The sequence below is a fragment of the Girardinichthys multiradiatus genome, chromosome 10, assembly GCF_021462225.1.
Source record: "Girardinichthys multiradiatus isolate DD_20200921_A chromosome 10, DD_fGirMul_XY1, whole genome shotgun sequence".
Classification (NCBI taxonomy): Eukaryota; Metazoa; Chordata; class Actinopteri; order Cyprinodontiformes; family Goodeidae; genus Girardinichthys; species Girardinichthys multiradiatus.
The window spans coordinates 31,975,863-32,002,805 of NC_061803.1; the positions used below are offsets into that span (position 1 = coordinate 31,975,863).

At 39.7% G+C, this 26,943-nt stretch overlaps 1 protein-coding gene across 3 annotated transcripts in view; it reads right to left on the reverse strand.

Moving 5' to 3' along the window:
• Positions 1 to 26,396, reverse strand: part of stxbp4 (syntaxin binding protein 4) — a 61,306-nt gene extending 34,910 nt beyond the window's left edge. The window contains exons 1-5 of one of the 3 annotated variants that reach the window (XM_047377837.1): positions 25,829 to 26,396; positions 8,416 to 8,489; positions 8,211 to 8,306; positions 8,053 to 8,122; positions 5,967 to 6,041 (exon numbers count right to left, since the gene is read on the reverse strand). In XM_047377837.1, the coding sequence (XP_047233793.1) occupies positions 5,967 to 6,041; positions 8,053 to 8,122; positions 8,211 to 8,306; positions 8,416 to 8,489; positions 25,829 to 25,884 (371 nt within the window). In that variant the 5' untranslated portion in view covers positions 25,885 to 26,396. Of the gene's footprint in view, positions 1 to 5,966; positions 6,042 to 8,052; positions 8,123 to 8,210; positions 8,307 to 8,415; positions 8,490 to 8,838; positions 8,859 to 25,828 lie in introns of those variants that run through there. The other 2 variants (XM_047377835.1, XM_047377838.1) reach the window with 2 other exon arrangements.
• Between the last annotated feature and the right edge of the window lie 547 nt (positions 26,397 to 26,943).

Sequence of the window (26,943 nt, forward strand, 5' to 3'; positions counted from 1 at the left end):
CTACAGATATTTGTTTCTAATGCCATACTTGTTTCAAAATGTCATTGATTTTTTATTTTTATTTTTTGCAACTTTTACACAATTGCAACCAAATTCATTGAACTTTAGATAAAATTTTCCAAAAATGCAGCTGGAAAATTCATAATGTGTAAAACAAACATTCAGTTTGTCTCTTTTTGTTGCTTTTAACAGTGGTTTTAGAGTTGATCTGAATACACAAAACTGTATAAAACTGGAGCTCCACCTTCTCCGTCACAGCCTGCAGCATCGTTTCTATTTCTGAGGCATCAAAGGTTTTTTCCTTATCTGATCTGTGAGTGTTTGTCTCCCTCACATGGAGGTCAGCCGGCCACACAGCATCATCCATCACCATCTGATCCGATTGGCTGTTAATGCCTTTTAAAGTGGATCTGAATGGCTGCAAATAAAATACAATTAGGAATTACACCCTGATCCTTTCAAACCTCTGAATTCCTGCCAGTTTAAGGAAGTTCAGGCACTTAAGGAAGTGCAGACATTTTCCTAACATTCTGTGCCCAGATCTGTGTTTCTGCGACACTCCCTGAGGAGGAGAATAGATGGAGCACGAAGACCTGAGATTAAAACTAATCTGGTTCATGTTCACAGTTCATTCTGCAGAACTTTAAACTTAAACTTGCAGTCGGTATCCTCATGAGATACAATTTTCTAAAAAGTTGGATTTATAAATGTTATAGTATTTAAAAGGTTTGAACATTATTCTTGGCAAAATGTCAAGTGGACAGCCAGTGGACATACGTATGTTCTTAAAACCTCAATAATAAACAAATATTTAAATAAATAAAGAGGATGTCCACATTGTATTAAGACATTGGTGGTAACATGTTTTCATCTTTTCTGACTCTGAAATACAGTGCCTTGCGAAAGTATTCGGCCCCCTTGAACATTTCAACCTTTTGCCACATTTCAGGCTTCAAACATAAAGATATAAAATTCTAATTTTTTGTGAAGAATCAACAACAAGTGGGACACAATCATGAAGTGGAATAAAATTTATTGGATGTGTCAAACGTTTTTAACAAATTAAAAACTGAAAAGTGGAACGTGCAATATTATTCGGCCCCTTTACTTTCAGTGCAGCAAACTCACTCCAGAGGTTCAGTGAGGATCTCTGAATGATCCATTGTTGTCCCAAATGACTGATGATGATAAATAGAATCCACCTGTGTGTAATCAAATCTCTGTATAAATGCACCTGCTCTGTGATAGTCTCAGGGTTCTGTTCAAAGCCCAGAGAGCATCATGAAGACCAAGGAACACACCAGGCAGGTCCGAGATACTGTTGTGGAGACGTTTAAAGCCGGATTTGGATACAAAAAGATTTCCTAAGCTTTAAACATCCCAAGGAGCACTGTGCAAGCAATCATATTGAAATGGAAGGAGTATCAGACCACTGCAAATCTACCAAGACCCGGCCGTCCCTCTAAACTTTCATCTCGAACAAGGAGAAGACTGATCAGAGATGCAGCCAAGAGGCCCATGATCACTCTGGATGAACTGCAGAGATCTACAGCTGAGGTGGGAGAGTCTGTCCATAGGACAACAATCAGTCATACACTGCACAAATCTGGCCTTTATGGAAGAGTGGCAAGAAGAAAGCCATTTCTCAAAGATATCCTTAAAAAGCCGCGTTTAAAGTTTGCCACAAGCCACCTGGGAGACACACCAAACATGTAGAAGAAGGTGCTCTGGTCAGATGAAACCAAAATCAAACTGTTTGGCCACAATGCAAAACAATATGTTTGGTGTAAAAGCAACAAAGCTCATCACCCTGAACACACCATCCCCACTGTCAAACATGGTGGTGGCAGCATCATGGTTTGGGCCTGCTTTTTGTCAGCAGGGAAGATGGTCAAAATTGATGGGAAGATGGATGGAGCCAAATACAGGACCATTCTGGAAGAAAACCTGTTGGAGTCTGCAAGAAACCTGAGACTGGGACGGAGATTTATCTTCCAACAAGACAATGATCCAAAACATAAAGCCCAATCTACAATGGAATGGTTCACAAATAAACGTATCCAGGTGTTGGAATGGCCTAGTAAAAGTCCAGACCTGAATCCAATCGAGAATCTCTGGAAAGAGCTGAAGACTGCTGTTCACGAACGCTCTCCATCCAACCTCACGGAGCTCGAGCTGCTTTGAAAGGAAGAATGGGCAAGAATTTCAGTCTCTCGATGTGCAAAACTGATAGAGACAAACCCCAAGTGACTTGCAGCTGTAATTGCAGCAAAGGGTGGCGCTACAAAGTATTAACGCAAGGGGGCCGAATAATATTGCACGCCCCACTTTTCAGTTTTTAATTTGTTAAAAACGTTTGACACATCCAATAAATTTTATTCCACTTCATGATTGTGTCCCACTTGTTGTTGATTCTTCACAAAAAATTAGAATTTTGTATCTTTATGTTTGAAGCCTGAAATGTGGCAAGAGGTTGAAAATTTCAAGGGGGCCGAATACTTTCGCGAGGCACTGTATATTTCTGCACAGTGATTTCTGAGGGATTGTTGCAAACTCCACTCAGCTGGTCTTTTTGTTTTTGTTGGCATTTTATGATCAACTGACTTTGATTTTCCTTTTTTTTAGTTATGATTAAACTGGACTGTACATAATTGGACTGACTTGAATTTAGTGTTGGGTGGAATAGAAAGGTAATATGTGTTGTAATTCTGAGGTAAATAAATAAACTGAATTTAATTGAAGTGGTTCTAATTAAATAAGAATTTCAAAGATTTAGAAGCAAATTTCTCAGGAAAGAAAAGAGATGTTAAGAAGAAATGTTTCTGTGGTTAGATGCCCAGCTAGTCATCCTCCAGGTGGACTGAATGTAGACATCCTAAAAGATTTTAGGTCACGACAAAGAAGCGATTAATAATTACAACGGTTCGAGCAAGTGGACCCTAAAAGGCTAACATGCAGTAGGCCTCACATGGGGCACCACCAAATGTCCCTGTGTGTGTTTTTTTCTGGGCAGTCCGACTGTGAGATAAACACAGGAGACATACACTGTGAAAACTTTAAACCTGCATGTTGTAACATGTTAAACTCACATAACATCACACTGTTGCTGCTGAAGTCCATTTCTACAGATGGAATGGAGGATATAAACATTGTCGTCTAATAATTAAGATGGAAAATCTTCTAATGTTGTTTAAAACTATGTCAATCTTAAAATACATTTGAAATACTAAAATTAATGGTACGAATGTAATTCTTCCTGTAAAATGTTTGTAAGACTTGCATTGTATTTGTCCTGAAATCTTTTGCTGACCTGACGGTCTGAAACATTTTTTTTACCCTTGGTGCAGCGAGGACACAGTCAAATCCTCACTGCATGATTGCATCAGGGTGTCCTCACCCCAGCCTGCAGATAATCATCATAATTTGTTTTTAAAGTGTGAAACACATCGCTGTAACAATGGAGGTCGGGCTGAGGGGTGAATATGTGACACGTCATCACAAAGCTGCTTCCACAGCAACACTCTGCTGCTTTCGTAACCGAGAGGATGGAAACGAACAGAGGTGAGACGACCTCCTCTGTGCACTCGCAACACGCACTAAGCTACTAAACTTTTTTTCTATTTCAGCACCATCTGTTCGCCTGCAGAGCGTGACCCTCAGTGAGGACACAAATTGTTTCTGCTTAATTTAGGAATGCTGCTGTTGTTTGGGATCAATAAAAGTATTATCCTTCCGTGTTTTACAGCTGAGTGCGGCCTTAAGACTTTATTCACATCAAAAAACTTATACAGCACATACGATTTTAGCTTTGTGCAGAGCTGGGTTAAGATGTTTATGTCCAGATGCTGCAGATCTCGGTCATTTAAGGGAGGACCTCCAGCAGTCTGCAAAGTATATTGTATTGGTGGTGCCCGTCACCATGTTTTGCTAATTTCAGCAAGTTGCTCTGCAGGAATCCTGTAGACAGACAGCAGGGTGTCCTTATTGTGTCAGACCGAGTTTGAGTTTAGGCTGAAGGCTGACGTGGAAAAGCACTTGGGCCAGCAGAGGGTCAGATCAGAGTGAACCACATGCATGTTTTTATGAGCAGACGGAGCTGGAGGAAACAGTAGCTGTCTGTTGCTGCGAGACATCAGCTGGTGTTGAGTAAACATCCCGACGGGAAGAAATGTTTAACTCTTTCCTTCACACCCGATAAAGGAGAAAAATAAGAAAGCTCCTTAAAATGGACAAATCTTAAAGAAAAGAGCTGAATCCTGCAAATACTCCAGCACAATCCTTACATTTTTAGATTTAGGCAGAAACATAAATCACTGAGTGTTGCAGTGTGGCTGTAACTTGGTCCACATGCAGAGCAGTGATTTACAAGGACCTGACATGTCTGGAAGGGGAACCAGAGAGCATTTATTCTGGTATCAGTAGTGGAGTGATAGTGATATCAGTGAAGTTGCTAAAGTGTCAGTAAATCAGAACATTGAGTAAACCTAGCAATACTGGTTTGTGTGGCCCCCATGTCATGTATAGACCACCAGCAGGTTCATAAATCCCCACAACCTTGCTAAATATGTTTTTATGCATGTTCAATAACCTCCAGCATTTATCACACTCCAGTGTAACGGGTTCCCTACTGCATTCTTGATGCAGCTGCAGGTTTTGCAGCTGCACCAAGTTTTCAAAAAAAAAAAAAAACTGAATCAAAGCAAGTTTTGGCTACTCCCCACCAAGAACTCAGAAGTGAGGAAGAGCACTGAAAGCAGTTGAAACATCTTCAAGAATTACAAAAAGTCCAGTTTCTTTTGATTCAGTTTTTTTGACCTTGACCTGGATGACTAAGAATCTACACCAGCATCATGCATAAGTTGTTTTTCTCTGCGTAGCCTGGCTTTATGTTAGTTGGTGTTGGTCTTAAATATGTGTGTGTCTTTGTGTTGGTCTTGAATGGATCTGCAACCCTGCCTTTCACCCAACGACGGCTGAGATAGACTCCAGAACCACCAGCCTGATCCTGAACAGGATTATGCAGGCAGAAAAATATGAATGGATGGATCCAACAAGGCTTCACCCACTTTCTGGTCTGCACTAGTATAGTTAAACAGAACTTTTTATTCAGGTGCTGCAGGCTCATGAGGTGTTTTAATTGATCTGGAAAAGACTCAACCAAACAAACTGTGGAAACATACATTTCACATAATGATACACAGAGAAAAAAAACAACTAAATTCATTGTAATTCATATTTGCAGTTTGTTGAAAAGTTTCCGTTTATGTGATAACAGTGGATCAGACTCATCTTGTTCGGTAAATGCACAGATTTTTAATATTTAGATACAGTCAAAATTCTGTTTCTTTGAGTTTTATAACGTTGATTGACGTGTACCGGAGAAGCAACCCCTGAACTTAAAATAGTCCGAGAATAATGAATAAAAATTAGGAAACTTAAAGAAGGAAACCGAAATAAAATTAAGAAAAACAAATAAGGTGAATATAAAACAAACAACAAATACATTTAAATAAGTTTATTAGTTTAAATTATTACTAATACCAACCATAATATGAACTATACTATATTACCTTCATTCACATAAGAAGCATTTTAAAGCAATATTTATTTATTTCTTAAATAAGGCGACTGTGGCTCAGTAGGAAGAGTAGTCGTCTTGCAATCAGGAAGGTTGTGGGTTCGATTCCAGCTTCCTCCTGCCATATGTTGATGTGCCCCTGGGCAAGGCACTTAACCTCAAGTTGCTTACCGATCTTTGATCGGTGTATGAATGTGTGAGCGTTAGTGAGTGTGATTGGGTGAATGTGGCTCTAGTGTAAAGTGCTTTGAGTGGTCTGTATGACTGGAAAAGTGCTATATAAAATTCAGTCCATTTAATGAGCTTTTGAGAACATATTGATGTGAAGAACATGCAGTCATTGTGAAGAACATGCAGTCATTGTTTTCTTGAGAAAGTGATTGTCTACCTGGATTTATCATCTCTGGCAATCAACAGCGACATGTGATTAGAGAGTGAGGCACTCCTCAGGATCTCCACCGCCCTAACAAACAAACAAACAAACAGCATGAGATGGAAATAAACAACTGCAACATGTTAAAAAAAAAATCACATAAGGCAGACGTTTAGGCCTTTTTTAACTCATGAGCCTTGAATTTGATGGAAGTGTTACATTTCTCAATTGGAGGTTGCTCAATTGAAGAAAAAGTATCATCTCTCTAATCAGTTTATCCGAACAGAATCAGCAGAAACTTGGACAGCACTGTCAGCAAACACAGTTGGCTGCTTCATCTAGAACTTTACATTTGCTCATTATCAGCATGAATTCATATTATTTGAAGCTTCTTATGATTTGTGTCAACAATTTCTTTTCTGGGGTGGAATGCTTATAGAATATGATTTGATAAATATTTGATTAAATGTCTCAGAGTTTATAGATTAACCACCCACTTTCTGGAGCCTTAAACAAGGTCCTTTCTGATTAGAAATGGCACTGGAAATGGTGTTTAAGCATTGTCCACAAATTTTCAATAGGGTTTAAGTTGAGGCTTAATGTTTCGCCCATTGAAACACCCAGTTGACCAAAGCTGTCTTTCACATTTAAAATTATGGAAGTTGGTTAGGATATTCAGTAAAAACCAGGAACCACCAAAACGCGCCCCGGGCTTAAACTGGAAACTATTGGATCCAGCTTTGGTGATGTTTATGCCCAAGAAAGAACCTTCAACAGCTTCAAACATGGCCAGAGGCCTTCTAGGAAAGGTTGTGACAGTCAGATGAGACAAATATTGAAGTGTTTCAGTACAATGACAAGCAGTATATTAGTTATGCTGTACCAACTGTCAAGCATCTTGCAGTGGGACTGCCAGTCCAAAAGATGGATAGAGTAATGAAACACTATCTATGCACTATGAGGACTATCCCCAAGTTCTTCAACTTCCCCAAATATCAACAGCTAGCTTCTGGAACGGCCAATCAAACGCTCTGATCTGAAATCTATTGAAAATTTGTGAATTGTATAGGAAATTGGATGATGTATGGATAAAACAAACAGATTTAAATGAACTCTACCAACTGCCAGAAAGATGACAGAAACTTGTTGATGGATACAAAACGTTTGTGGTAAAAGAGTGTGGAACATAAGAGACATTTAACCAAATCATATATTCATATAGGCCTCTAATTTTGACCTTTTGTGGATTAAATTCTCACGGAACATCAGTGACAAGATGAAGGACCATCAGCATCCGTCGCTGTCCTTCAGATCATGTAGAACAGGATACTGGATGCACGTTTCCATTAAGGTACTTTTTTTTTGCTGGGACTTACCAAGATGATCCCAGATTTAATTCTGTACAACTTTCAGAAGTACAACTTCCTAGACAGTTTTTGAGCTTAATCAAGATCCGTCTCATGGTGGAAATGTTCGGAGCATCAAGAGGAGAATCAGAGCAACAGCCATGGACCAATGAGCTGTTGAAATATGGGATTCAGGAAGAACAAATTGCGATAAGTACTGAAGGTTGATAATGCTAAGCAGCTCAGGCAGCAATGAACTAACACACAGACGCAAGTCTGGATTTCAAATCACTGCATCAGTTTAAGAACCCTCACCGCATCCACAATAAAGTTGTAAACTCCTGAAAACATGAAATAATCCAGAAATGGTGCTGCTTACTCTGAGCTGAAGATCAATTAAAAAAGATTGCCCTGGTCTGAACTTTTAGAATCAGCTGCCTCACCATCGAACCCAAGGAACAGTTTCTAAACTTCAGATCAATAATCAGCATCTGTAACGGTTCAGGTGGATCATCTGAACTGTGCAGGTTCTGGAGAAGAACAACACATCGTTCAGACAGCTTCTGTCTAAGCTCTTTGGTTATACTATTCGCACTTTGCAGCATTTCTGTCAGGAACACCCTAAAAGCAGTGAGCAGGGAAAATCATTCAGATTTGATTAAATGTGTTGCTGCAAATCAGTCAAACTGAGCTGATTAACCGAAGCAAAGTGTTTTTATTCTTCTTGCACACACAGAACACACTCAGCCTCTCACCTCTCATTGGTGACTCTTATCAGGCTGATGTTATTGACATCCAGAATCAGGTCACCTGACTTAAGCCGACCTGGAGCAGACAGACAGACAGGTGAGTGGGAGGGCGGGGGTAATGACATATTTTCTGAAATGAGATAAACACTCAGAGAGGACGCTACCGTCCAGAGCAGCTAAGCCACCAACTATCACACGCTTGATGTAGATCCCAAAGTCTTCACATGTCAGCTCCCTGTAGCCTCCGATTATTTTGACTCCTGCAGGGAGCGCAAAGAAAAGCTCAGAGAAGTTAAACTTTCTGAATGCAACACACTGACCATCGGTGAGTTGTTGCGAGGTGGAGAAAGTAGAGGTTCAGGTGCTCACCGAGTCCTTTCCTGCAGTCGGAGAACTCCAGCCTCTGGACAGCTCGGTTGATGCCGTGGGGGCCCATGATTGTCCTGGCAACAAACAGAAAGCTGATGGGTTCAAAAACATTTCAACATGGTGCCTCGGGCAAATCCTCTGCGTGTCCTTAGAGCCCTGCTGCACAAAATAATCAAATCATCACAGGATTTTGTTATTGTCTGCCTCAATCTCTACCTCCCTCCCTCCTCCTGCCGGCCACATGCAACCAATAATATCCTTCCCCTCCCAAACGACACAGCAGCTGAACCACAAGCGACCTGGATGTTAAAAGGCTCTAGCAGGTGAAAACATTGACTCAGAATAATCGGAGGAACAGGATAAATTGATTGTTAAATCCCAGACGATCTTCACAAAGACATGCAAGGGTGAGAAGGTTCAGACTTAAGCTTCAGAGGGTCCTCATGGTGCAGCTTTCTGTTGGTTCTGTCCTCAGGCTCAGCTCAGTGTCAGTCGAGCATCATTCAGATGTTTTCGGCTGATTCTGTGACGGCTGCAGAAACCAACACAATTACACAAAGCAGGATTCAGACTTTATAAGGCTCAAAGCTCAGTTACAGCTCTGACTCAGGATGTTCTGCGTGAGCCTGTCAGAGCAGGGGCTACATAAGTTTGATCTTGTCCTGAAGTGGCTCACCTGTTTAATATTAATGCAAATCAAAAGAGCTGCAAGCAGGGGGCGCTGAAGCAAGAAAAAAAAAGAAAAAATTTTTTTTACTTTGTTTCTGCAGAGTTCATCTCAAATTACTGGTTATGGTCTTCATAAAATAGATAAAGAAAACATGTCAGAGCTCAGAGAGATGCATCAAGGTTCCAAAGTGATCTCAGGTCTATCACTGCTATGGCTGTTCTCCTCTCATGTCATTTCAATTAAATTCAGTAAAACTGAATTATTAATGAAGAGAAATTAGATGTAGTAGCTCTCAACATCTATGTTTCTTTAAAGTGTATAGATGGTTACAGCTATAGACAGGAAGGATCCCCTGTAGGGGTCTGTGTAGCAGGGGATCTGTGGTATTACTCTCTTATGAAGAGGATCCTCAGGCTTGTTTATTCTGTCCTTCATTTTATGAAGCAGCCTTCTTATTATGATCATCTTTAGAAGTACAAGAATGGAGTCAGCCTTCTTTATCAGCTTTTTATATTTGTTTTTTAAGTCACTGGCTCTAATGCTGCTACCCCACTATATGATGGCAGAAGAGATTGTACTCTCCATAACAGACATGTAAAAGATCTGCAATGTCCTGCTGCAAACTCTGGAGGTCCAAGGGTTCCTCAAGAAGTACAGTCTGCCCTCTTAGTTATTGTAGACAGCGTTACGGTTTATCTTCAGTCCAGGCCTGCTGTAGGGTAATTTTTCCATTTCAATCAGGTGTGTTGGAGCAAGGAAAAATCCAGCAATTGTAGAACACTGGGGCCCTCAGAGATTCATGTGCTGGTAGCACTTTTCCACCAAAGTGGTTTTAGTGGTTCGCCATGTACCATAGCCAGTTCTTATCTGATGCTTTAAAAGAACCCATTATGTTTTCCACAACCAGAAAGCTAGGTCAGAGCTATGTCATTACTGTGTCATTTTAAATATCTCATTCAAGAAATGCTTCATCCATTTTCATTCTGAATGTTTGTGAAATTCACAATGCTTTTAAGTTTAAATACAAAAAAAGAGGTGATTTATCTTATCTTATCTGATGCCCCAATATTACCCCCTCAATTTGTTAATGTTGTTAAGCATTGTTTGTTTCAAAGCAATAACCAGCTAATCACTAATTGGTATCAGAGGTCCTGCAAACTAAAGTTACACACAGTAGTAAGAGCAAGAGTCAGAGTAAGAAATGGTGATCCAGGGAAAATAGGTGCAGAAAGCACAGTTCTGTGACAGGGGAAACTGACATAAACAGCAGTTGCTCCCAAAAGTACAGTAATTCATTATCACATGGTACTCACTTATGCCAGAGTAAACTGATTGCAAGAAAAGCAGATTGTATTAGTTCAAATACATTATTGTGTATGTGTGGCAGGTGCCCTGTATTTGCAGCCTTAGTGTGCCCTCCTCTGCGCTCCTCTATCCTCCAACCCCAAGGCTGAACCCACAACCTCCTATGTGGAAGCACCTAAGCTCTGTGGTTGTACACATGGCGCTCACAACAGGTTGATTGGTTGCTAGTCTCTTTGAGCTCCCTTCCATCTCCCAACAAGCAGTTCTTTCTTGTAGCCTGGGTCAAAGTGGGAGCCAAGATAGCACTAGTTTATGGGTGCCAGAGCCAGAGCTTGCTGCAGTTTAAACAACCACTAGTTTGGTGGAAAAACCACCATTATGACCAGTGCCACAAATGCCTAAAATTTCTGAACTTGAAAATTGTTGGACTTGTTTAATTTGAAAAACTCTGATCAGAACCTTCTTCTGTGCTCAAACAATCACTGAAGCCTTGAGTTGAAGATTTAAACAATGTTTAATTCAGGTATATATATATTTTTAAGTTCTGTTCATGGCAGTGAAAGAATAAAACAAATCCTGAACAGGACGCTTCAGTGGGAAAATGACGGGTTGTTATTCTAACAATTAATATCCCCAGAAAGGTTCTATGCTTCACTTTTACACAAACCAAACAGATAAACCATGCTTACATCTTTGGAGCTAATTTACATAATTTAAGGAAAGACAGATACGTAAAAATGCAGTTCATCCTGCTGAGGATTTGGCCTCCAAAGCAACAGTGAAGACATGATATAAAGAAACAAATGTCATCTAAGTTGTTCCCGGCCAAACGTTCAGGCTGCACAGAAACGGTCATGACTGAAGTTCAGAGTGAAATCACCTTTACCTTCACACTCTGTCTCATAAAGCTATATGTGGATGGTTCTGCTTTGTTAGAGTTTTCCTGAAACAACTTAGAGAAAGATGTAAAAAGTTCTACAAAGCTTTAGAGTTTACCTCAGGTCTATTACACAACTATTTCTTTGGACGTTTTGCTTTATCCTGAATAGCACAATGTTTTCTAAGAATGTTTGGGATCATCCTGTTCCTTAAATGCGGTAAACACAGAGCAGAGACGGTTCCCTAGAGTTCCTCTGCTCTGGTTTTCTGTCAATACTTTCTTTGTTTGCTGCTTTGAATGGGAAGCTGCACTGCTATCAGGACCAGCGTGGATATACTTCATGTTATGAAAGGGATTATGGGAATTGAAGTCAGGGTCACTTTGATCTGTTTGAAGAGGCTTAATTAGAAATAATAACATGATCCATCTTAACAAACAGCCAGCAGCCATATTTACTGCAGGGATATTCTTACACTCAGAGCTGTGCAGAAATTAGCCACAGATTGGTTTTCATCATTGAGGAATCAATCAGTCTCTTATAATATCATAATCTAACATCACACTAAAAACAGGTTTCCTGCACTCTGCAGGTTTAACTGACAGAAACAGTCTGTTTATGTTTTGGCAGAAATGTTATTATACTGAGCCTATGTAATTCTTTGGGTTGTTGTTTCTCTTGCTGACTTCTCAAAGGACTCGCATAGTTTCACATTTTCTGTTGTTGCCCATGTTTATTTTGTTTCACATTTTTCTGCCTACCTGCATTTTGGAAGAAGTAAAAACCATTTTTTTAAGTAAACTTCTAGTTTAGTTGAGTCTAGCATAAAACTAACAAAACTAACACTCCATATCAACCTGATTACAGCATCCCCAATGTGTAACACAGGGGTAGCAGCATTATTATGGGACTGCCTTATTTTACTAAGGACAAGGAAACTTGTCAGAATTGTTGTGAACTTGGCTAGAGCTAAATACAAGACAATACTGGACCAGAACCCTTGTAAAAGCCTTGAGAATGCGGATGAGGGTTACCTCCCAGCAGGACAATCACTGTAAACATACAGCCAGAGCAACAATGGAACGGTTTAGATCATTACATATTCATGTGTTAGAATGGTCCAGTCAAAGTCCAGCCCTACAGCCATCTTAGATTCAGTGGCAAGACTTGAGGATGGATGTACTCTCCATCCAATCTGAGCATACACTATTTTTCAAAGAAGAATAGGTGAAAATGTCATTCTCTAGATGTGCAAAGCTTGTAGGGTCTTACCCAAAATGAAGATGGTTCTACAAACTATTGACTCTGTCAGGATTTTGAGATTTTTGGGTTTTGGTTTTTCCCTGCTGTTTATTACATTCTTAAGGCCTTGTCTTATTCAGTTAATTTCCCTGTGCTCATTACTGGTTAGTAGTCGTTGCCAGATAAGTTCTCAGTTCATTCTTGTGTTCTTTGTTCCTTTAGACCATTTTCCTGTCAGATCTCTGTTAGACATGTCCCCAGGGTTTTCATGTATTTCTGTTCTGCTCCATTCATGTTTATAAGTCCTTCACCCTCAGCCACAGCCATGTGCAATCAAGTGCATTCTATTCAATTAGTCCATAGCATGCACTGGTTTCTTTACCCATTTAAGCTCTCTGTCATTTTCCCTACTGGAGTCTACTGTTTGCCTTCCTGATTCCATGCTCTTTTTCAGCACAGTTTTCTGTCCATGCTTCTGTCCATGCATCTAGTCTTGGATTTAGTGAACCCTTGAGGACAGATTAATTTGATCCAACAAAATTCCGAATGGAAATTTGTGATTTAATTTTTTCTGCATCCACCTCTACATGGATCTTCAGTAATCTGAGTTTTTACCACACATGTATTAAACATGTCTTCCTGCTTTAAAAAGTTCAAAGCAACATCAGTTTCTTAAACCAAACCAGTCAACAATAGTTTCCAACATGTAACAAACCAACTGCTAGGACACAAAGCAGCAATTAAACTGATCACTTAATACCTGATGATCTGCATTACCTGTTGCAAATCATTACCATCACACACACAGGCTGCCAGGATGACACGCAGCGGCACGGCAGCAGTCACACAGGGAGAACGGCACACAGAAGGTTCTGCTGCTCCACGAGAGGAAGAAAACCCAAGGACCAACAGTTTACTCTACTGTTTTAAAAAAAATTAAAGTAGCATTTAATTTCATAAAACCACACCTAAAACTGTTGCAACCACTGACTAACAATGAAAGAACAGATGGTAAGAGCCAGTTTCTTATTAGAAGGTGCTCCTAAACTTTAGTCTTCAAAAATACTGAGTTGCATATCTGCAGGCTGGGCTTTATTTAACTCTTTAGAGTCCCATCAGCAAAGAGGAGTTAATCAGTTATGATTTACCATGTGAACCAATGAAGCCTTTTGTCTGTCCATCCATCCATCCATCCATCCATCCATCCATCCTCCCTCTGCCTATCCAACATCAGGTTGTGAAGGTATCCAATCCAGCAGAGATCCCAAATTGGTTTCAGACCAGAGGGCTCCGACGCATTTGCCCCAGGATGCCACAGCATCTCTATCAGGCTCTCTATCATCCACAAGAAAACCTTAATTTCTTGAGCCATTCAGATGTTGATCTGGATCATTGTCTTGATGAAAAACTGAAGCTGAAGCTTAAGGTCACAAACTAACAGCCAGAACTTCTCCCTCAGGAATTTCTTGGAGCAGAATTCAAGGCTCCATCAGTTGCCTAAAACCATCACAGTACCAGCATCATGTTTGACTTTAGGTCATTTTACTCAGTCTATTTCTAATAGCTGAATCTTGAACACTGGCCTTAACTAAAGTAAGTGAGGCCTGCAGTGCTGTAGTTGCCATGGTTTAGGGTTATTTTGTGACCTCCTGGATGAGTCTTTTATGCATCCTTGGAATAATTTTGGTACTCTTGAGAAGGTTCCCCACTGTTCTAAGTTTTCTTCACTTGTGTATAACGGTTCTCCCTGTAGTTCACAGGTGTCCCCAAGCCTTTAAAATGGCATTGTAACCCTTTACAGACAGATAGAAGTCAATGACTTTGTTTCTCATCTGTTCTTGAATTTCTTTAGATAGAGCCATTTTGTATTGCGTTGAGACTTTTAATCATACTTCATGCTGTCTGATTCTATTTATTCTGATTTTATTTTCTGTCCTGGTTCTATTTAACAGATTTTTTTACAGGTTTAGAAATAATCAGGCCTGATTATTCAAACTAAGCTTCCCAAAACTTTAGTTAATTATAATGAATTTATGACTTAACAAGGGGCATAATTATTTTTTTTACATAGATCCAGGATGGTGGGCTTTTTTCCCATAAGAAAAAAAATCATTTAGAAACTGCTTTTTGTATTTACTTAGGTTATCTGAGTCTAATGTTTGTTTGTTGAAATATTTAAAAAGCAAAAACTGATTAAATCTGTAAAGGCAAATACTTTTTGCCACCATTGTATATATTCCATCCAGAGAGTTCTGGGTCTGTCCCACAGTCATCACCCATTGGGACATGGGTGGTAAACTACAAGGAGAGGGATCCATTAATCACCCTAATCAGATGGACCACCTCAGCTGATTCCTTTCAATGTGGAGGACAAACAGCAGTATTCTGAGCTACCTCTGGATGATGAAGATCCTCACTTTATCTCTAAGGCAGAGCCCAGCCACTCTACAGAAGAAGCTCCTTTCAGGTCCTTGTATCTGGGATCTCCTTTCAGTCATTCTCCATATCTCAGGACCAGAGCTGGAGGTGGAAACATAGATGGAGCAGTAAATCTGGAGCCTCTTCTTCAACATGACAGACCAGAGCAATGCGCCTCGTCTTACTGCAGCATCTCGTCTTGGTTTCCAGAACCAATATCCTTTTCTACAAGCAAACCACAAACAAGGGCAGCATCCTCCTGACAGCAAACAATTTAGAGGAAACATTCCAACTTTTTCCAGTTGTGGACCATAGCCTGAACCTTAAAGAAGCTGACCCTCTTCCATCTCTTATGGACGCTGAAGGTCATGGATTTTATGCCAAGTTTAACGACACAGCTCCTGCTTTAGTCAGAGGGGGGGCAGAGAGCCTGTAAAAGGCGGTTCATGTTCCAGCACCAGCCACCACAAGATACCCCTCTCAATATCTAAAAATCCCTCCTCAATCAAACCCTTCATGGGCACATTGAGCAGATAGGAATCTAGCCCACTCTTCTGTGAGTTAGACCAAAACTGCCCAGGTTTATTCATCAATCATTTGAAACATGTGATGATCTTTATCATTGAAAAGTAGAATGAGTTTTAATGAACAAATGTGTCACTATTAAAAGGGATTTTATTCCATACAAAAATACTGTTTAAAGTGGAAATGAAACCACCATAACAACACAATATCAATTTCTTATTGTATGTGAAAATCTGCGCCTGAACCACAAGTATTTCCTTTTTATTCGAAACTAAAGAATAGAGACCAACTAAAAAAATTGAATGCCTTTCCAGCGCTATCTGTTTTTTGGAGAGATTTGCACTGTCTGAGGATTACTGTTTGCTGTTTGCATATTTAATCTCCTCCTGTCAGCTTCTGCCATATGTTGAAGTGTTGAATAAAAACAAGAGGAGATCCAATAAAAAAAGATGAGTCTGTCTGCAGACTGATCCTAAGGGACCATCAGGAAGCTGGAAGCTAATCTCCGCTACTTGTATTAACGCAGACAATTTATCCACCAGGTTACATGAACCCTGTCCTCCTGAGTGCGTCCTAAATTTCTTACATATAATCTTCATTTATGGGGTGATTTTTTGTGCTTTCAGTTACAATTACTGTCCAATAGAACATCTGTTTTTTTTTTTTTTTCTACCAACCAAGAAATTCTGATGTTTGAACAGTCACTTATATCCATATTCTGAACATCTATAAATTAATAAACCGTACAGACTTTCCCACCTCATCAAAAAATGTATCTCAATAAGAAACAAACCTGAACTGAACAGTTCTGGTGCTGAACAACATTGAGATAAACTCAGATCTCCCAGACAGATCAGTGCAGACCAATCCCTGCTGACAAAATAAAGTAACTATGGAAGGAGGTACCAATGGCCTTTCCTTTTTACATTGTCCATGAAATTTTACTTCAGCACACACACAAGCAGCAGAAATGATTAAACTGGTCACCATAAACTATGACTGGTTAGACAGCTATAAAATGGAGCTGCACAATATTTCGACAAATGACTGTTTGGATGCAATACATGGTAGGATATTAAATTATAGTGGTCATGCATCCAAACTGTTTACCAACATCATATTTGGTCCCATGTTATGGATTGCCCACACCTGAGGACAGTGGTCAGGTCATTGTAATGATGTAAAAAGACTTGTGATTTTATAGTTTCCTAATATACTGCAGTCCAGATATAAAACTAACTGCTTGAACCTTTGTTGATTCTCAAATATTAATTTGAAAATTTATTGATTTCTTACTTTCTATTTTAAATGTACCTACAGATATAAGATTTTTAGATCTATATTCTGTGTGAGAGGTCATGTGCTCTTGGGAGAAATCTATAAGAATACAATGATTATTAGTCAGGCTGCTAATGGGTCTGATGATAAAGTTGCTAAATAGAATTATTTTAGGAGTTTAGAGTTGAGATTTTTCTTTTTTTGGGGTGTTTCCCTGCTTTGAGGTGCCTGTTTATGTTGATAAATGGAGAACAATCTTAAGGTATGACAGTCTAAAAAAAAAATTATTTCTGTCAGGCCCTGAGTTTTTTTCATCAGTTTTTCCTTGTATTAATCAAGTATAGAGGGTGCTTTGTTCAGCTTTGTACTTTTTTTAATGCCAGAAAAGTTTTCTAGTTGCTGGGACTGTCAGAGAGGCTACTCAGGTGTTCCAACACCAGCTGCAGATTATAAGATATGTGCTGAATTACAGCTACAGCCACAGAAACTCAGTAGTGCCAGCATAATTAGTAAATTTGACGAATCCTGTTTAAAATGTATGCATCTGTTTAATACTTTATAGTGCAAAAACACCTAACAAGGCCTAAAATAACTAGCATGATTTGGTTTAAATCAACTTTACCGCACCTATTTTCCTACTGGGGAATTTTGGTTGGTAAACATGTTTCTTATGGCAGCTTGAAGTTTGCTTTTAATAGCAAGAGAATTCTCCGTGGATTTTCTTTGTAGGTCTGTACTGCCTCTTTTTAGCTGGTGATAGAAATCTGTAATTATTTGTACAGTAAAATATCACAAAATAATAACCAGAGTTGAAGATTAGGCTTATAGTGACCCCAGTTATCCTGAAAATGTGCCTTTAATAAAGATTTTCCAACATCTTTTATCTTTGAAAAACTCACTTTAAGGGGTCACAACTTAATATGTTCAACAATAAAATGTGTGAATACAAAAGAGGAAAAAAATTAGTCCTTGCAGTTTTCTGTTAGAATATAAAGAGCTTCTTTGGTTCTTTGGAGCACACATAACAGAAAAAGATCAACTGAACAGAGAACTTGTTTAAAGAGTCAAAGCATTAGCCTGCACACGCCTGTTTCCCCTGTTGGAGGGACGCCCCTCCCCTTTACCACTCCCCCAGATGGTTAAATGTATTTTCTAATTAATATATATCATCACAGAAATTATTTAAAGTAACGTTTCCTGTAAAAAAAAAAAAAAAAGGGTCCACACATTATCCTTTTATGTAATAAACACAATGATCTTGGTACTTATGTTATTTTCACAACACTTTGTCATTTCTGCTTCTACATAGACATGCTTCTACAATCTTCTGCTTTCTGTATTACTCGTGGTATGTGTGTACAGTAGTGACCACACACCCCTACTATGGCATTATATTTGTGCCACCAATCTGACCACACAGTGAGACTAATATGAGCTCATATATCTACGTAAATAAAGTCATTTGTTGTGTGTTTAAATCTCATACATGCTCGCTAGATACATTTTCTGGCACTCGCTCAACCCTGATTTCCCTGCCCCGCTTGACCCATGCTTGCACTCTGCTTGGTTTTGGTGCTTGCAGCTCATCAAGGGGTATGTAAATGAACCACACCACCAGCCAATCACAGACAGGTGTGTTCTATTCAATTAGAGTACTCCTTGCAAATACTGCAAACAGTTGAATGAAAAACAACCAATCACAAACCGCAACTCAAAATACTGCAGCAAGTTGCAGAAATTGCAAAAGAAAATGGCGGGGTTTAAGGAAAACCCAAGAGAACATAATAAAAATAAACATTTGAAATTTGTAGTCACCAAATATTTAGTTTAGTATACAAATATGCTGCTCAGGTAATATTTCTAGATTTCTTGAGCGACGTGAAAAAAGGCTTTTGTCTCATTTTCAGGATTTTATTTCTTCCAGTTCCTGAGGGGTGACGCAAAATTCTCTTTGGTCTCTATATAAGGAACATCTATACAATATCCAGAATAAATATTGTATTTTTCACTGTAGATTTTGAAGAGAGACCCAGATGAAAACACACATATACATTCTGGCATCCGAATACTATTTTCTTTCACAATTTCACCATTTCCATTAATTTTGTTATATTTAATAAAAAATGCCAACATCAATATTCACAACCTTCAAATTAATAAATGGAAAAGGCTTTAATGGCATTCTGGCAATCAAACAATTCTTATAATTGCTATCAAGCCTTTTGAATGTTTTTTGTATTTTCAACTATTCATCACTTGCAAAGACTACAAAGTCTTTAGAGTTTTGAAGGCCTCCTGGCCATCACCTTAATCTGTAGATCATTTCACAGATTCTTTATTTCATTCAAGTCTGGACTCTGGGTGGGATGCTACTAAATATGCATTTTACTTTCACTCAGAAGAATCATGTTGGTAAAATTTAAATATTGCTTTCAAGGAAAACTTGCCAGTGAGATTAATGTTTTGGGCTGAACTGTAACTGAAGCCAGTGCAACACCTACAGAACTATTTGTTTGTTGAAAAAAGCTATGGAAAAGTGAAAGATAAGCAGTGATTTTAATTTTTGGTCAACAGAAACCAAGCCTTCATGGTTAAAACAGTTCGCCTTTTAATATGACATCCATTGAACGTCCCAAATTACCTCGTACAGACTGATAATGCGAAAAACCCACAAAATCTCCAAGGCTACATAATAATGATATGAAAATTCTTACTATGCTTATTATAGATAAAAATAGGGAGATGGAGAGAAACAGATAACGATCGAAATGTGGAGAAAAACACAGATAAAAATAGAAAGATGTTGACAGAAAGATATATCTACAGACCAAAGGTTTGGACACACCTTCTCATTCAAAGAATTTTCTTTATTTTCATGACTATGAATATTGTAGCTTCACACTGAAGGCATCAAAACTATGAATTAACACATGTGGAATTATATACTGAACAAAAAAGTGTGAAACAACTGAAAATATGTCTTATATTCTAGGTTCTTCAAAGTAGCCACCTTTTGCTTTGATTACTGATATGCACACTCTTGGCATTCTGTTGATGAGCTTCAAGAGGTAGTCACCTGAAATGGTTTTCCAACAGTCTTGAAGGAGTTCCGAGATCCGAGCCACAGACATCTAAAGGCCCCCCAAAGCACAGGAACCCCAGGAGAACCACCACCGGGACTACCGCAACCCCCCCAGAGAAGAGCAGTGGAGAGTCCCAGGTTAACCAGCCAGCAGCGACAGTGCAGAAGCCCCAGGGAGCTGCAGCGACAAGCCCACAGGCCCCGCCGGCAGCCGTCCACGCCCGAGCAGATCCAGCCATGGACCCAGAGGCCCAAGACCCCGGGACACACCACCCCCCAAGCAGAGACCCGACAGAGCCCAGGGGGCCAGGCCCTGGCAAGCAGCCACCGGGAGTGAGCCAGCACACACCAAAGCACCCGGCCCCGGACACTGAGAACCACAAGTACACCAGCGGGCAGAGACTCCAACCACCGGTAGGCGGTGTGGCGGGGAGGAAGCTGATCCAGGAGAGGGAGCAGTCCAAGACCCAACCTGTCGCAAAAAAAAAGAAAGAAAAAAAAAACAGGCACACACAGTCACAATCACCCACTCCCACCCTCATGCATACACATAAAATCACTCACACCCAATGTAAGGATAAACAACAATGGACATCATACACTCACACTCCCCATGCATACTCTATACTCCCAGGTCCAGGCGCCGGTACCCCCTAGGGGCAACCGGCTACCGGACCCAGGAGGTGGTCCCCTTCCCTCCCGGGGCAGAGGCAGGCAGACAGCGCCGGTACTGCCCAGACCCGGGCGGCCCCGGCCCGGCTCCCGCCCCCACGCCCCGAACCCAGTCCCCAACAACCCCCATCCACCTCCGGAGAGGGGGCTATGTACAAAAGAGGGGTCCACATGGCCCAAAGCAACCCGCCATCCGGAGCCGCCCCAGGACGGAGCAGTCCTGACCCCCAAACGAGCTCCGATCCCAACCCCATGAGTCTCCCACCCCCAGTGAACCCCAACAAGAACCTCCCCACAGAGCCACCCCCAACAAGGACACCGATATCAAACACATGAAAATAAAGACAACTCTTTGAATGAGAAGGTGTGTCCAAACTTTTGGTCTGTACTGTACATATATACAAATACATAAAGAATAAATAAGGGATTATTATTAGTAATATTTATTACTATAATTAATAATAATAATTTTATAGGAATGTTCTGTGGAATATGTAGAAAATGATTAAAGCAACCGTCGAGGGTTATATTATCATGCTTTAGAGCCAAATCTAAATATCTTAAAAGAATGACATGGCACTTTTCTGACAAAATAGCTTTCAAAACCTGGCCTCTCCACCACAGAGCATGACTACTGTAAACACAGGAAGCACTCTCGCTTTCCCAGAAGATCCTCAGTGCGGGATACGTGTGTGGGCTTAGTAAAGGTATAGATGTGAAGATGACAGATTTCTTCTCACCCACCAAAAAACTGCCTTTCGATCGAAAAAACCATTTTGCTCTAGGACTGTTAATCAGTTGTAGTCTTGGCTGTACGGAAGCAGATGGCTCTAGGGTGTTGTTTGTGAGCATAAAGTTTTTTAATTAAAAAAATGTGTTTTACTGTTTTTTACATTGTATGTGTCCCGTGTCAGAACAACTCTTCTGTTGACCTCTGTTCTTGTTTCTTTTCGTCTGAGACAGATCAACCACAGATATATCGCAACTCGCTGACAGAACATAAACACACAAAGAGATGGCCACACTGTCACTGGATATAAACATGGCTAAATATGCTGCTAACATTAAAGAGGCCAAATGTGCTATTCATTTAGACACATGGAGAACACCAACAGGTCTGAAATTATTCATTTCCCTCAATGTTTCGGGGCATCAAAAAGTAACTACGATCTCATGCAACAAAGTTAAGTAATGATTTGCTGTTCGAGTATCTGCCATTTTTTCATATAAAGGGTGTAATGAGACAAGAGTGACATGACTTTTCTTCTGAGGGCTCCAGAAGTAGCCCTAATCAAAGTGGATTTGCCCCACGGCCTGGAAAAGAAGGCCGTGAGGTGCAGCAGGCACAGGCATGCGACTGCATCGCACGCCTTTCTGCGTGCATGTCCAGGTAGCAAGAGCTACCCCACCGGATCGCGGCCACGCAATGAGCCAAACGTGCCTTTGTCGTATAGTTCGGCCGGGCCAGCTAAAAGCCCTTCCCCACAGCTACGGAGGTTGGCTGCAAGCTAACTCTTTGTTTACCCACACGTGGATGTTTTCATCAACGCCCAGGACAATTTCTCTTGAGCACGGTTCACGTAAGAGGTAGTGTTTGGGCAGAGAAGATTAGTTTAGAACTAAATAATCAGGTAATGTTCATTTAATGACGTTTGTTTATGTTTGTGTTGAGAAACTCAGCTAATGATGTTCTGTGTTTGTAAAGTTAAGACAAACTAAATTTAAAGGGTGGTTTTTAAACACAGATCGGCCATAACGCACCATATTAGTGGTATTTTAAATGTACATGTTAACAGCTAAGAACACAAGCTCACCCACCTTTTAAGCAGTGTTGCCAGATCTTGTGAGAAAAACAAGCAACCAGCTCTATGAAAACAAGCCCAAAACAAGCCCAACGAGCAACCACCACACTATGTAAAACAGAGGGCAATTATAAACATTATAATTGTATACAATTATTATGGCATTATACATAAGCAACAGCAAAATTATGCTAAACACTTTAACCATGAAAATGTTGAATAACTTCAATTCTTTGAATAACTTCTACTTTTAAACTCTGATATAAAGAGAAGTGCATTTTGCATACAAAACGGCAAAATGAAACAGTCAATAAAAACTCTCTTTAAACTGCTTAAAAGAAAAGACACTCTTGAGCCAATTCAAACAGGCTCAGTATAAAACCATTTTCGTTCATGTTCAGAAATCACATATGTAAAAATTTGCATAAAGCCTGGCACAGATAAAAAAGATGTAAAAAGGCATTTACCTGGACTACAATACATCATTACTATTTTCCCCACTTACTGCAACTCATTCTCCTGCTGTCACTCTGAGCTCTGGCGTGTGTGTGTTTGGGGTCTGTGGTCAACTCGGGCGGGCGCCACAATAACCAGGAAACAGGGGCGTGGAAAGGACAAACTACCTTCCATTCGTGCTTTGCTTTATTGTGGGGAGCTGGGAGATAATCAGGGGGTTTCACTTGGAAAGAAAGTCAAGCCCAAAAAAGCAACTTAAAAGTCAAAAACAAGCCCAAAAAACTGCAACCCGCGACTCACGAGATTTGCAAGCGACTTTAGAAAAAAAGAAGCCCAAAGTTGCTTATAATAAGCGGACTTGGCATCACTGCTTTTAAGCCAGCTAAAGATCAGTTGCCCTGAAAGGTTGTTATTTTCCAATTTAGGAAATAATATTTCCCCAAATATTATTTTACTAAGCGTGATAACTAATTTAACACCACTAAAGATCATTTACCCAGAAAGGTTGGTGGTCCTCATTCAAAATACTAATTTCTCAAATGTTATTTTAACATTTCCTTAAATATTATTTGTACTAGACAAAGCCAACTAATTTAACACAATTAAGACCCATCTTTCCAAATGTTTGGTTCTTATTCAAAATAATATTTCCTTTAATGTTATTTTAATAAATAAAGGCAGCTTATTAAACACCGTTGAGAATTAGTCATCCAGAAGGTTGGTTTTATTCAGCAAATCATTCTGTAAAATTGTATTTTATTAAAATAATGATTTATCTAATCTTGCATTGTGAATGGTTGTCTAAAGGTACACCAATTATTGCCTAAGTTGGTTCCAAGACTAACTTAACTTCATTTCCAGATTCTTCAAGATAATCCTTGGTTCTCAAACATAAACATTGCATGGTAATGTTGCATCACTCTGTTGGTCATGGTATCAACCATTTTTAATCAACTTGTTTATATTGTACATAGCCCATTAGTCCTCCTTATTCTTTCATTCTGCTTGGTAGTTTAGTTGGATTGTTTAGCATAGTAAAGAGTTTGTTGATTGAAATATGTTTGACTTTGAGTTGACTTATTTTTGTTAATACATTCTCGTATTTTAAGAAACTGTTTGAATTCATTCTGTGTGTGTAAAGAGTTTTGCTGTTCAATAATGCCAGAGCTTGGCTCATCCCTTTCAATTATTGTCCTATTACCACCGCCTTATTGGGCTGGTATTCACAGGACAACCCTTAACAGACAGAATTATTATTTGATAAAATATTATATATATATTTATTCTTCGTGGTTTCCAACCACCAAGCTGCTCTGTAGAACATGCCGTGGCCACCGTGGTCCTTTAATAAATTATTAAACTCATGGTGGAGGTGGACATGACCAAACAAGGATAGGATGGAGCGACATTGCTAATACTTTTTAGCTTTTGACTAACAGATTGTAAGCACAATAAGCAGAATTGCCATGCATTTTGAATGTCTGACAGACCATCTACCACCCCATTTTCATCTAGTCTCGTCAAGAAAAGCTCAGACATCTCATCATGTTTTAGCCATCAAAGAGCCATGTTTAGCTCGTCGTCGTCTCGTTATAGTCATGAAAAAGGGGCGTTAACAAAATAATATCGTCATAGATGACATAAAGAACACAGCTTACATTCAACATTGTCTCGCTGCTACCTGTAACACTTCCTGTTCCGTTTACTCAGAAGCTGAACACTTTGATTTATTTACCTACTGCACGTTGCCTTATTCATTATATTGTACTTTATACCTTAAAATGTTAACCTCTTTACTGTTTAGAATTAAGAAAAAAAAAGGTTTATATTGTGAATTTATAAAATGGTTTTATGAAAAATTTTGCAGCTCAGATTAAGAGGAAAAAAGCCCTATTCAGTGCGATATATAATGAAGCAGTGGACAAAAATAGACATGGACAAACAGGTGTTAATTTAGTCATTACAAAGACAAACAAGCACTTTGATTCATTGAGAAATTCAACATTAACATGTTTTAATCTCTATTACTTTCCTTAGAGCACAATTGTCTGTTTACATTTCTAATAAAACAAATATTTAATTTTATCAATTTTCAAAATAACTAAGCAGCCATTAGTTTTTTGAATGTCAATCAAATTTAACCTGATTTAAAGGTAAGTGCTAAGAAATATTGAAAGTTTGAAAGATAATTATTAAATGTTATTTGCTAATTTAGGACTAAGAAAAGTTAGTCAACCCTATTGTACCCCAAGGTGAGGTCCTACCTCTTGGCAGCTATCCCATCCAAGTAAAGTCCAAATGCACACGGACAGAAAAGAAAAATGTGTAAGAATGAGAAAATATGTCCTTTAACGGTCCACCTTTGTTTTCTTTTAACTTTTGGTACATTATGTTATAAAGTGTTCCTAAGTTTATTATTGTTATGATTATTATTAGACGGTAATTAACCGGGAAAGGCTCATAAGAATTCCCTGGCCAAAATTAAAGCCGATCAACACGAAACAAAAAACATAACAGGTAAAACCTTTATAGCTTATCCCATAACGGAACTGTAATAAATTAACTGTTCAAATATATGTTTTCTATGTTCTCAGACACTTAGGAATTAAAGATACATATAGAATATGATCTAAAAAAGCAGCCCTGTATTAATCTTAAGAAGCTGCAAATTAAAGCTGCCTAACAGAATGTTTTTAAAGCCATGTTTTACTTCTGATCGCTTAATTCCGCTCAGCTTCTTTGTATTTCAGGTAACAAAAGCAGCGTCCACGTTTAAAGGCAACAAGCAGCGGCTCCCAAATACTCATAGAATAAAAAAACTGCACGAGAAACCTGTATTACTCTAAAATCTCGTGGAGAAAGACAGAGGCCGTAACACGCAGCCGTCCTTTAAAACGTGCGTGACCCAGAACTGCGCACAAGCATGTGGACTTAAACTGCGAAGCATCTGTCGCCAGACAGGCTGTAAATCTATCCCACCTCTGCGCAGATTGACCCACATGAAGCATTTTGTTTTTTAGATGAACAAAAAATATGAGAATGATGTAGGGAAGGAATTAAGGGAGTGAGGAAGGAAGGAACTCACCAGTAAAGTAGAGACAACCCATCGAGGCGCTCAGGTTCCTGTGGGAGGAATGGCATCGCACACCAGAGTGTGAGAGACCAATAAAATGCCCACGCACATAAAAAAAAAAAAGACACGCTCTGCTTCGCACACACACAAACACGAGGCTGCCGGGATACTGAGAGGAGGAGACGGATGAGAGGAGACAGCAGCGGTGATTCAAACCAGTTCGGTGCGCCGAGCGGAGTAGCACAGGGATGGAAATCCGCCCCGACAGGGAGAGACGCGCTTACCTTTCCCTCTAATCCAGCCTGATACACGTCCGTCAGCTACATATATGGCCCTGCACGCACTGTACGCGTACACACGGCGTGCAGAGGACGCAGTTTAAAGCAGAAAAGCTGCAGGAACGTCAAGACTTTAAATGTGTTTAAAGTGTGGCCTCAGTCAGCAAAAACAGACAAAAATAATAATAATCGGAGTTTCTTTGCCTCCCACACATATAGGCGGTGAGCCCCGCTGACCACCGCTGATAGGATTAACCCGAAGACAGGAGAGGATGAGGCTGAAACCAGGCGCATTATGTCAGGAACTGTCTAAATGCTGGATCATGGCTCCTTTGTAAACATCCAGAGCAAAACGACGACTTCCTGTACAATGAAGGGTGTATGCAACTTTTTAATTTGAGTCGTTTACATTTTCTGTTGTCATAGGAACTTTAAGATGACCAGTCAGCTGGTAGATGATTTGGAGAAAGCTGACTGTAGACAAGATGAATGACAACTAGTGGACCAGGACTTGATGCGACACTCAGACCAATCTAAATGAGGGTTTCTGTAATCAAGGGAAGCCTAGAACTATGGAATCATGAGACACTAGAAACAGAAGAGTTCTAGAGGTTTAGTTCGTTGGGTTATCTGCTGCAATCTCTTTCCGTCTAAGGTTTGAACGGAACGAGGAGATGTAAGTTGTTCCACCTCAATGCCTGCACTGATGACTAACTCAGAATCTATTAAGTTCTGCTTGCTGCCTGAATCCAACATGGCAGACAAAGTCAAAGTATGTTGATTAAATATGATAGTAGCTGGTAGGCTGAATCTGGGGGCTTTGCAATTCTGTAAGTGGTCCACCAACTA